Genomic DNA, 12,021 nt, shown 5'->3' on the forward strand with positions numbered 1-12,021 from the left:
CAATATATTAATATATAATATATGTTTATCTTTATATTTACATTTATTTTATTAAAAAAAAATTACATGCGTTATTATGTGTGGGTAAAGAGTTACCAAGGAAGTTGATTGGGGTCAATGCAAGAAGTTGAGTCCACTTTTTGGCCAAAAAGTGGAAGTGTTTTCCCCGATTTTCAGATTTTGCCACATTTGATCTAAATATTTGAAGTGATTAGAGATTGAATCTTGAAAAAATTTGGTAATACAAAATGTAGTACTTGGAGTCTAATTTCCAAATATTTAATTTTTTTTAATACATAGATAATAGAAATTGAATTTCAAAAGGGATTTATCTGAAAACCACTTTATAAAATTGCATGTTTTAGGATCACGCATTTACGACCACCATGTTTTGACACAAATAAAAAAAAAAATTCAAACCCTTTTAGGAAAAGATTTGTAACACATTGAAGATTGATGAGGATATTGTTTGTATTAATTTTTTATTGGCCGTATTTGTTGTTTTAGAAACCCGTCATGTACGGCCACCATAATTTGAGCAAAACTTATCATTTTTTGGAGTTTTTTTTTAATATTGAAAAGAATTCTCTGTTGATTCATGCCCTTTAATTGTTTTTCCAAAATACATAAAAATAGTAAAGTTATTCAATAAATAAGAAAAGTTGATATTTTCAGTTTATGGACCAATTCTAGTACAAATTAATTGAAAAATAGAAAAAATAATCAAATCTTTAAAAAATATATATATTTGGAATCTGCAAAACGTAATCTCTAATGGTTTTTAATTTTGTCTGATAATTTTGTAAAAATGAGCATCAAACATATGCCATAAGTCAGTATTTTATTACTCACATAGTCCAACCTTGTACTTGTAGGTCTAAGGCTTAGGTTTGGGCATTCCAAGCCTTACCTAACCCAAATACCAAGGCACATGGTGGGCTTGGTTTTTAAATTTCAAATAACGGGGCCTTGTTCTATAACGGGTCCCCATTATTTATATATAACGAGTTCTCATTATATAAAGTGAAAAAATGAGTTTGTAAGGATTTAAAAATATATATATTTTTAAAAAATGGGGCCCCGTTATTTAAAAATGTATATTTTAAAAAAAAAGGCCCCGTTTTATGAATTTTTGGCTCGGAAACCCGAAGCATAATGGGCTCCCATTTTCTAAAAAATGGGACCTCATTTCTAGTGGCATTCTTCCCAACGCATACACTTCAACCTAATTGGGAGCCACCTTCTTGCACCCACCCATTGAACATTTTTTTTGGTATGAATTCTTTTCTGATAGAAGGAGGTGGAAGTTGTGTTTTCTTTCTGCTCGATGAACTACTTTTTATGGGTGATGTGCGGTGAAATAAATTGAAAAAGAATATGATCACATAAAACAAATTCAAGGATGGACTATGTTTTGTAGGTGGTTACATTTTTTTCTGTAGAAGTGTTGCATGATAAACATATGGGTGTTGAGTTAGACAATTAAGGGATAAGATTGAGTCAAATCCTCTCTTCAAATTGGTTTGAAAAATGAAGGTTCTGAGAAAGTATGCTTTTGAAATCAAAGTTGTAATATGTTGAATAATGAATGCAAAGAAGTATATAGATGTTTTTTTTGTGGAGCAGTTATTAGGTTATTTAGCAACATATTCTAGAAAGATTGTAAGTTTTGTGAGTATGATGTAAAGTTGATAAGAGTTGGTTCTCTTTGAGAGTCAGTGCTTTTTGTGAGTTGGTTCTCACAATTGTAATTTTGGGTTGGTATCCAATTGTTTATGTTTGTTCTTAATGTCATGTTTTTTTACTCGAAAGGGTTTTCCATGAGAAAATTTATGTTTCCGTCATGATGATTACAATCTTTAAGTCTTATTTGGTTTCATGTTTTAAAAATTTTAAAATAATAATCCACTCACCCCCCCCCCCAATTCTTATTATTTTTTGTGTGCTCTTCAAACCCATGAAATTTAAAGACAAAAAGAGTAATGGGGCATCATTAGGTCTGGCTTGGAATGCATTAGAAGAAGTTGTGACTTTTTTATGGATTTTTCCTATTGGTTTTATAGGATCTTGTATGGGTCCTCCTTTTATTGTATTTTTAATGGCAATAGTCATTTGAAAATCCTTCTATTGTATCTGCATTTAAGTCTTCATGATAAAAAAAAATGTTTGCCCAAAAAAAATCAAATCTGAAAAATAATATGTATATCGAAACCTTAAAGGCCAATAAGTTTCGAATGGTAATCTATCCACCAAATTTATGCTTAAAAAATTGTAATGAGAACATTAAAAGTTATAAATATTTAGTTTCAAAATCCTTGATATGTCCTTATCTCTATTAGCCATGAGAATACAAGATGAGCTAGAAAATTACTTGGTTTACTTTGGACAGAGTCAGTTAAATATGTAAGAATTAATTCATTATTTTTATAAATTCCTTTGTTAATTAAATAACTATCTACTCATGTTTTATTTTTATCTTATATTTGTTATTCTCGCTCTTCTTTTTGGGGAACTAAAAAAAAAAAAGTTTTCATTCACTACTCCAGTGGGGAAAAACTTAACATGAGATGGATAATAAAACCTAGAATAGAAATCTAAGCAATGACTAGATTCACTAAAAACTAAGTAATTAGGAAAACCTTTTTTTTTTAGGCATTTATGTAGTAATATAATGACGAAATTATTTTAAAAAATAATGCAAGAATGAATGGAATAAGATCAACTAAAAAAAGGTTATAGCATTGAGACTTAAAGAAGATTCCAGGACTCAAAACGCTAGAGAGCTTAACAAAACTTGTTAAAATTGAGTAAGTAGCATATCCAACTCATTGGTAATGGTGTAGCTCAAAGCTTAAAATAGGGTATGGCATATAAGTTAATGGTAATTTCTTGGGGGGGGGGGTAGATTGAAAAGTTTCCAAATCACAAATAATTAAGGCCATTATAGAATAGTTCTAAACAAATTTTCCAGCTATTTAATGTTAGAAATTTAAGACTTTTAGTAATAAGTATTGATAAAATGGGATTTTTTTAGTGAAAAATATTTTCTATAATGATATTTTGGCACACACTATGTGATGGTTGTAGAGATGTTCGGATTGAGGAAAATAGATTTTAATTTACCTCAATGTGTTGATGTAATTAAATGATAAATCACATAAAATTCATCATGAAATCATAATTGAAACATAAATAAAGATGCCTTGATGTATTTTGCTACTCCTTGAATCAGATCTACTCTTGAAGAAGAAGAATTGTTCTAAGATTGGAATGAAATAATGAGATAATGTTGTGATGATGAAATGAATTAAGAGAGATGTCTTATATAAGGATTTCATAATAAAGTCACCTTTAGGCTCGCATAGAATTATTACTTTTTTGCACGAAGATAGATTTGAATAGGATAGGACTACCTTATTATCCTCCCACATTTAAAAGAAGAAAGCATAGGACCGAGATGCCTGAGGTGTACCAGTCCTGACAATTTTAGCCTAGCTTTTTAGAGATGCGAGATAATAGGATCCTAATGCTGAAAATAAATTTGTGTGATAATATAAGTCTTGAGATTTCAAATAGGACAAGATTTATGCTAAATCAATATGATTAAAAGACAAGGGGCTCACATAAAATTAAGGGCCTAAATAAGAGTGTGATTATGTATTAAAGTGGAATAAGACCCATAATATTAATTTAAATCGATAAAGGTCCCATAATGCAAAGAGGAATGGAAAATACTAAGATGAGTGCTAGGAGAGTGTGTAATTGGACACTCTAATTAAAGGTGTACAATTTACGATGCTTCACTAGTATAATTCCCTATTATATATCTTTTATGTGACATAGATGCTCTTATTTTTTTGATTTGGGAAACCCAACTTCCAAAAGCCATAAGTTTTGATTAATATTAGAAGTCAATTGAGTCCCTTTATTATAAAATTGTTTATCTCAAAGAGGTCCATGCCATCATAACCCTCTTGCTCTATTTATGACTCATTTCAATATTTAGGGTCAAAAATTAAAAAATTTATTCTATAGCCCAAAATATGTATTTTATGTTATTAACATTAGGATACAAGTTTAAGACATCTTTCATAACATTACCAAGGCTACACTAAAACCAATATTATGTGGAACCAACTAATGAATGGAGAATCAAAATCAAATTTTGTTGTTGAGAGAAGGTGTGTACAAACAAATCATTTATGAAAGCTATAGACTTTTTCTTACAAACTTTGAAGTAAATGGGCATATATGAATACCAAATTTCTCTTTAATCGAATCAACAAATACACAAAAAATAACATATGGATAAAAAATAAAAAATAAAAAACAAAGAAATAAGACAAAAAATACCTTGCATATCAAACATGTTATTGGGTAATGAAAGTTAACACATTTTTTAAGATACTCCTACACTACAATTGTGAAGGAAATTAGAATTTGTTTCAAAAATAAAATAAAACAATTTCTTTCTCTATATTTTCTTGTTGAAAAATCAACTTTTACTATTCTTCCAAGACAAAAATAAATAAATAAATGTTTTATTGGAAAATCCCACAAGACAAGGGAGCTCCTCTTCCAAATTAAAAATATATATTTTTTAATAAGACCTAAAGATAAGGAGCTTTAGTAGGCAAGTAGCAATTTTATTTTTGAAAGAATATCATTGACTAAGTTTCCTTAAAATTATTTCAAGTAGCAATTTTATTTTTGAAAGAATATCATTGACTAAGTTTCCTTAAAATTACTTCAATTTTTTTTTTGAAAGAATATCATTGACTAAGTTTCCTTAAAATTACTTTGTATTGATTTTATTGTTATATTTTTTGGAAAATCTTACAAGGGAGCTCTTCTTTCAAAATTAAGAAACATATTTTTTTATAAGATTCCAAAAGATAAAGGGTACATTAATAAGTAGTAATTTCAAATTTGAAAGAGTTTTAGGTGAGTTTCCTCAAATTATTTTGTATTGATTTTATTGTATTTTTGCAAAACCTCACAATTTAAGAAAATTCCTCCAAGATGTCCAAGGGGTTGAGCTTAACTAGTTAAAGCACCGGGTTCTCACTGTGGATACCCAAGTTCAATTCCCAATAGGGACATCTGAAGTGGAATTCTAAGTTGTGACTCTTGGCCTTCCATAGGATGGGGAAGGTCTTGGGATCAATCTAATCAAACATAATAATAATAATAATAATTCAAAGATATGTAATGGGGATGAGGCCCCAACATCAAAAATAAAATAAAATTTCCTCCAAGATTAGAAAACATATTTTATTATTAGACCCCAAATAACAAGGGAAACATTAATAAATAAATAATAATTTTATTTTCAAAAGAATAATTTTGATTGAATTTCCCTTAATTTATTTTAATGCTATCGTAATAGTATAATCAACTGCTTCAAATTTGTCATAAATAATTGTTATTGTTTAAAAACCATTGTGTAATTTTCATTTATGTGTTAATTTATATATTTATGTTTTTATTTAAATGGTCTACATAATTATAAAAGTGTTTATTACAGATCACAACTCAAAAAGAAAAATATTATATTATCTACTTGACAACTGTACTAGTAAAAGACATTGTTCCGTCTTGGCCTCTCAAATTATATTTCCAATTGAAAAGATAAGTAAGAGAATGCCCATTAAGATCCACAGGGCATTGCAGAATATGCAAGATCTATTGGCCTCAAATCGGCGTTTGGCCTCGATATGTTGAATTATACACACTGCGATCTTCTCCAACACCATTCCTTGATCCCTGTAACACAAACTTGCTTAATTCAAACGTTAATCTAACACTTCAAATTGTGGAATGTACAGTTGTATTGAGAAGAGAAAGAAAATCTTTTATGAAATATTTAAAAAGCAGAGGACTATATAATTTACCCTTGAAATTGAAATCCGTAATTATACGAAATCCTTCGGAGCGTGGCTCTCCATTTCTCAACAGTCTCACCGTCCACTCTGCGAGTGAGACGATGTTTGCTCAACGATTTTGAGTACACTCCTCCATTCTTTCGCAGGTCGCGGGGTCGAACACCACAAAAGATGGGGATAATGGAAGCTCCGCTTTCCTCCATCAAGCACAGTTCCCTTAAGCACCACGCGGATTCTGCGTACTTGTTAGAAAAAATAGCAATATGAATGGAAGCTGAGGCAATTGCTTGCTGAATTGTGAGGGGAAAAGGCTGCCCTTGTTGAAGTGATTTGTAGTCGAGAAACACTTTGAGTTGTTTGTTAGAGAGAGTGTGGTAGACAAGACTAGCAACTGTCTTCTTCACATCCTTGCCACAATGATTGATAAATACATGGTATTCCTGAGAAGAGACCTCAACATTTATCATTGCGTTGCAGTTGAAAACGCAGAAACGACTTACATACGAAGGCTTCGAAGAGAGATGGAGTCCTGCTGTAAATTATCCTCCTTAAAAAGCCATCTATGGCAGTTTGTCGTCTGAAGTTGTCTTAAAAATATTATTAATCCGGAGGCTTAGAACAGAGATGTGAGTCATGTTATCTCCCTCGTTTATAAAGAAGTCTTCTGGCGATTGGACGGCCTATTACCCAGAACTATTTGTCTTCACTCTTCACGCCATGTGACGGCAGTTTCCCAAATATATTTTTTTTATTGTAAAAAAATTAAAATCATCCATTTTGCCATTTAAACTAGTGTCTTTGGCAATCCCCAAATATTGCTGACTTTCTGAGAGGTGATATGATTATAAGTTTTCTCGAGATAATTTATAAAATATATTTAGTCGATAGCTTTTTCTAGCGGATTATCCTAGAACGGCCACAAAAGAACCGGCAATTCCAAGATAACATACCTACAATTCTGAGCCGGTTATTCCAAGATAAAATACCTAAAATTCTCAACCGGTTATATCTACATCTCTTTGGACAAGCGTGGATTCCTGTCGTTTTATTGAAATAAAATAATTCAAAGCAGAACCGATTAGTTTTTAAAAAGGCCGATCACATCGGCAGCGGTGATGCAGCCCCTACAATGCACATCTCCATAGCGAATTGTCTGCACAGCACCACAGCACCCAGATTGTACTATTGATCATATTTTTTTAATTATATATATATATATATATATATATCTTCTTATTCTTCCATCTAGAGATGGGGATGTGAACTATGCCAATATAGCATCTTGGATAAAACTGTTCGAAGGAACTATATATATATATATATGAGAGATGTATTCTTTTGATGAGAGATATAGAGTAACAGAGAAACATAGAGAGATACAGAGATAGAAGTGCAACATAGAGATCATATGTGATATGTGATTAAATTGGATAACTCAAGAGTGAATGAAGTATGTGAAGTCTGTCTACTAAGCTTAATTGGAACTGTATTACATGCATATGTGAGATGCAGCTATAATAGTTCAAGTAAGCCCTTTGCCAATGCACCTTCATCTTTTGACAGCGAGCATTTGTAATATTCTATAACTATTTATATTATATTGAGAGTTGACCCTCTTTGTGGTAATTCCCTAACGGGTTTCCATGAAAAAAAAATCTAGTGTTTTCTTGTGTACGTTGTTGTGGATGGTATCTCTACTTTTGATGTTCATTTGATCACTCATTTCTTTCTGTTGCATGCTAATTGATGTGAATCTAAAAAGTAATAATAATATTGTTTTACGATTTAGAGAATATAGATTCACCCCCTCCACCCTCTTAGTATTCCAGTTGTTCAACAATTGGTATCAGAAATTTGACTAAGGGGAAGCTATAATGAAGATCCTTTTCCCCTGCCAAAGAGGTTGATGTTGTTGTCACAACATGTTGATATATTGAGTAAATTGATGTACTTGAACTCTTGGTGAAGATTATGGTAGAAAATATTGCTATGCAATAGAATGCGAAGGTTCGAAAAGTGACTATTCACACAGATAGAGTTGTTTAGCATCTTTTTGGTAATATGATGATCAGAGATTACTTTAGTGGCGAATATTTGCCAATGGCGAATTTTTCACATCGGCCATGTCGGAAATGGCTAATATTTTGTACCAACTGGGGGTGGCCATGTCGCCAGAACATTATCAATTTATGTCAAAGTCACAGCCCGATTGCCATATGTTTTATGCAATTAAATGTTTCTATGCAATGAGTTCACCAATACAATATATGGTGGACACGCGGTAAATTTAATTTTTTTGCCTACACTCTCCGAGGTTGCCTTAATAGATGACATTAATTCGCCTATATGCATGTGAATATTTGTTAGCGAGGGGGACACAATTTGCCCTACATCTTGCTGACGCGTGTCTCTATTCACCCCAACTTTCACCAACTATATTGTATTCGCCTATTATTTGGACGACCTATAATCGCCTCGAAAATTAGATGCCATGTTATAGTTACGTGGGATTCACCAAATATTTGTATACCATATAAAATTCCCGTAGAATTTACCATATAAGGATTGGTATAAATACATGCAAAGATCAGATCTATCTCAACATAATCTGGTGGGTTCTAGGCTCTGAATTTTGATCAATAGCAAAGTGTTAGACCAAGGAAAATCATTGTTGTTGACTACATTGGCGACTGCTAGTGACCTAAAGGTGAGCGATCATATTTTTGAAGTGGTATAATATACATTATAGTCTATTATTGCTTTTTTAATAAATTGATATTTTTTGGTAGCCTTTATTTCGTTGGAGATGTCGAACAGGAAGAGGGGTAGGAAACCTGAATGTGGGGAAGGCCAGGAGAGGTCAACAAAAAGCAAAATGTTGTCTTCATACTTTGGCATTGGAAAATATTGTGGTGAAAATTAGGAAGGTACATCATCACAAGTACAAGTACAAAATTCACCACCTACACCGCATGTTGAAGATGGCGGCGAACCTGATATCTCAGATCAGGATGATCTTGAAGAAGATTATCTGGTAGATACCCAAGTTAGTCGGAATGATATAATTGACTTGGGTGATAATGCCATTGATGATAATGCACGGAAGGGGAAAAGAAAAGCCATATCAAAAAAGGGTGAACCATAATCAAAAAAGGATCGAGAGTGGGATATGTTAGTGAGGAATTTTTAAACTAATTGGGCATCAAAGTATCCATTTATTGAACTAGTGCAAAATCCAATTGAAGGCGAGCCTCCAATTAGGAAATTAGGTTATTGGGATATGTTAGTGAGGAATTTTTAAACTAATTGGGCATCAAAGTATCCATTTATTGAACTAGTGCAAAATCCAATTGAAGGCGAGCCTCCATTTATTGAACTAGTGCAGGTGTAAGATTTGCACTTGGAAACATAACAAGGAAATTAGGTTGCAACTAAAATTTGACACCATAAAAAAGCATATGGGTAAAGTTTATGAAAAATAAATGATAGACGGGGTTGAAAAATCAGTGATAAGATGGAAAACAAAGAGGAATGTAAGCATGTGAGGAATGCCGAAGAGTATTATTTTCATGAGAAAATACAGACGAAGCCTGCTAAAGTTAAAGGTTCTATTGAAGCTATTTTTGGAAAAGCAATGCAAATAGAACAACAGGGAAAATTTGTTCAGTTAAGAGTCATTTTTTATATTTTGAGCAGAGGGCGTGCTATGACAGATTTCCCATCAATTAGTGGTTTATTACACTTTTTGAAAGTTCCTAACTATCCTAATAGACACTGGTCAGTAAACAATGGATGGGAATGGGCAAGTTGTCTTGCTGAGGTTGAAAAAGAATATGTTAAGGAAAAAATAAGAGAGTCAAACTTTATTGCATTTTCTTTAGACGAAGTTACAGAAGTAGACAATACTTCATGTGTATGCATGCATGTTTATACTGTATAGAATCATACCCGCCAACCTCATTTACTATCTGTTGCTAAAATGAAGGAGAGTGCGACAATGGAAAATTTATTTCAACTAGTAAAGAGAAGTTTAATTGAATATGGAGGTATGGATGAAATGACAGTAGCCAAAAAATCAGTTTGTGTTGGAGCAAATGGAGCTTTAGTAATGCAAGGTCATAGGAACAATTTTTGTACAAAGATTGAAACTTCATTTGCACCTTACATTACTGCAATTCACTGCATGGCTCACAGAATGAATCTAGCTTTTGGAATTGTGAGCAAGTTTGCTTCGATAAAAAAATTGAAATTTTAATCAAAGAGCTCTACTCACACTTCTGTCGAAGTCCCAAGCGATTTATGGAATTTCAACACTTTGCTGATGAAATAACTGATGGGAACAAACTTCCCAAGGATAATGATACTAGATGGATCTCTTTGGATGGTCCGACGCATTGATTTTTTTCAGAATATCCATCCTTGATTGGACTATTTCACACAACTCATGATGAATCAAATCAACCGAAATTTCCTGGCCTTCTTCAAAGGTTAAGTAATCTAGAGATACTCTTAACTTTAGCAGCTCTTCTACCCATGCTAGAGGAAATGAGGAATATTATGAAGGCTATCCCAAAAAGAGATTTGTATATTGTAGAATATGTTGTGTTGCGTAAGATGACATGCATGACCCTCAACAATCTCTATCAAAATCAACCAACACTATCTGATAAAAAAATTGTTAAGTGGTGGACACTCACAGATTTGAACAATCCTGATAACTTTTTATAAATCGGTGCAGACGGGGAGGTATGTGCCAATGTATGGGGAGTTGAGATACCAATACACTTCTATGCCATGGTCGACCCCGAGGAACCAGGAAAGTGCCCCGGGAAGCAACTAGCAAGAGTTACAAGGGAAGATTTCGACAAGATTGTTGAGACTGTAACTACTTCTATGAAGAAAATTGCATATGATCTTTCCTCACAAATTAGAAGCAAATTCCCTCCTGACAATCTACTCAAAGCCATGTCTAAATTTGGTTTCCTCATTATTGGAGCCTCAATGGTGCAACTGATTTTCGAAGCAAGTTGTTGACTTTGATAAAACAATTTTGCATATCCAGAGAATTGAATGGAGTAACTATAAATAGAATATTAGATGAAACTCATCTTCGAGAGAAATCATCTCATTTTGCATACACTATGAGAGAACAATATGGCAAAATGGAGAACCCCCATGAAGAGGGATCAGTAACAAGGCCCTTTGGAAATATATAGCTGAGAACACAACATTGCATGATTCAATGCCAGAATATGTGAAGATTGCTTATTTATGTCTTACCATGATATTGGATAAGGTGGAAGGTGAGAGATTTTTCAATTCTTTGGGGTTTCTAAAATCAAAGCTAAGAAACAAACTAGACAAAAATTTGGAAAATTGTTTGAGGTTGTATACATCTAGGTATGATGTCCACACTTTTCCTTACGATAGGGCACTGCAAATCTGGATGTCCAAATGTGAAAGAAGAGGTTTGTGCAACACTTCAAACCAAAGTGCCAGTGGGACTATTGACACATGTACTGGACCTATTGGTAGCATTGAGATGCAGTTTGGTGAAGGTATGTAGACTTAGAATGAAGAAACTCAAACCACAGACAAGAATCAAGAAAGCTCTGAATTTGATGAGGATGAATGGAAGCTGTAAGAGATTGGTATTTATTAATCTTATTACTGTATCTCATCATTCATATTACAAAAGCATATTACTTTTTGCAATTAGAATTTAATATTGATTTGTAATTGTATTTTTCAACTTTCTATTTCCATATTTAAAATAGCATAATAAAAAAAAACATAATGTGTTTATTGATACAGAGATGTTTATTGTTTATTTATAAATATTTGAGTCTCAAATTTGTGTGATACATTTCAGAACCATATGATACAATTCATTCAATGGTAATACACATGTCGAGAACTTCGATTTTCATTAATTCTTTCAAAATATAGCCATATGATACAATTCATTCAATAGTAATACACCAATCGGTGTGATTCTCCATGCAAATTGCAAAAGTGAATACAAAGTTTTAGAACCCTTTGCAAATGACCCTAAATTCCCTTTTATAGAAACAAGAGAGCAACAACAGCTCCTATGTGATTCTCTAATGTCCATGCAAAAGTGAATACAAAGTTT

General features: G+C 32.5%; 2 protein-coding genes across 2 annotated transcripts in view; both read right to left on the minus strand.

The window, feature by feature from the left end:
- Window positions 1-5,890: 5,890 nt before the first annotated feature.
- LOC131051844 (probable 2' cyclic ADP-D-ribose synthase BdTIR) lies at window positions 5,891-6,352 on the minus strand. The gene has a single exon (XM_057986449.2). It carries the CDS (start codon window positions 6,350-6,352, stop codon window positions 5,891-5,893), a length of 462 nt encoding a protein of 153 aa, XP_057842432.2.
- A 611-nt stretch (window positions 6,353-6,963) lies between these two features.
- Window positions 6,964-12,021, minus strand: part of LOC131858188 (probable 2' cyclic ADP-D-ribose synthase BdTIR) — a 48,600-nt gene continuing 43,542 nt past the window's right edge. The window contains exon 4 of the mRNA XM_059211309.1: window positions 6,964-7,038. Coding sequence (XP_059067292.1) covers window positions 6,964-7,038 — 75 coding nt within the window. The remainder of the gene's footprint in view (window positions 7,039-12,021) is intronic.

This window comes from Cryptomeria japonica, chromosome 1, assembly GCF_030272615.1.
Source record: "Cryptomeria japonica chromosome 1, Sugi_1.0, whole genome shotgun sequence".
Classification (NCBI taxonomy): domain Eukaryota; kingdom Viridiplantae; phylum Streptophyta; class Pinopsida; order Cupressales; family Cupressaceae; genus Cryptomeria; species Cryptomeria japonica.

What these genes read in the sequence shown, in the direction of transcription:
- LOC131051844 (XM_057986449.2), bottom strand. Translation starts at nt 6,352, where the DNA reads ATGATAAATGTTGAGGTCTCTTCTCAGGAATACCATGTATTTATCAAT.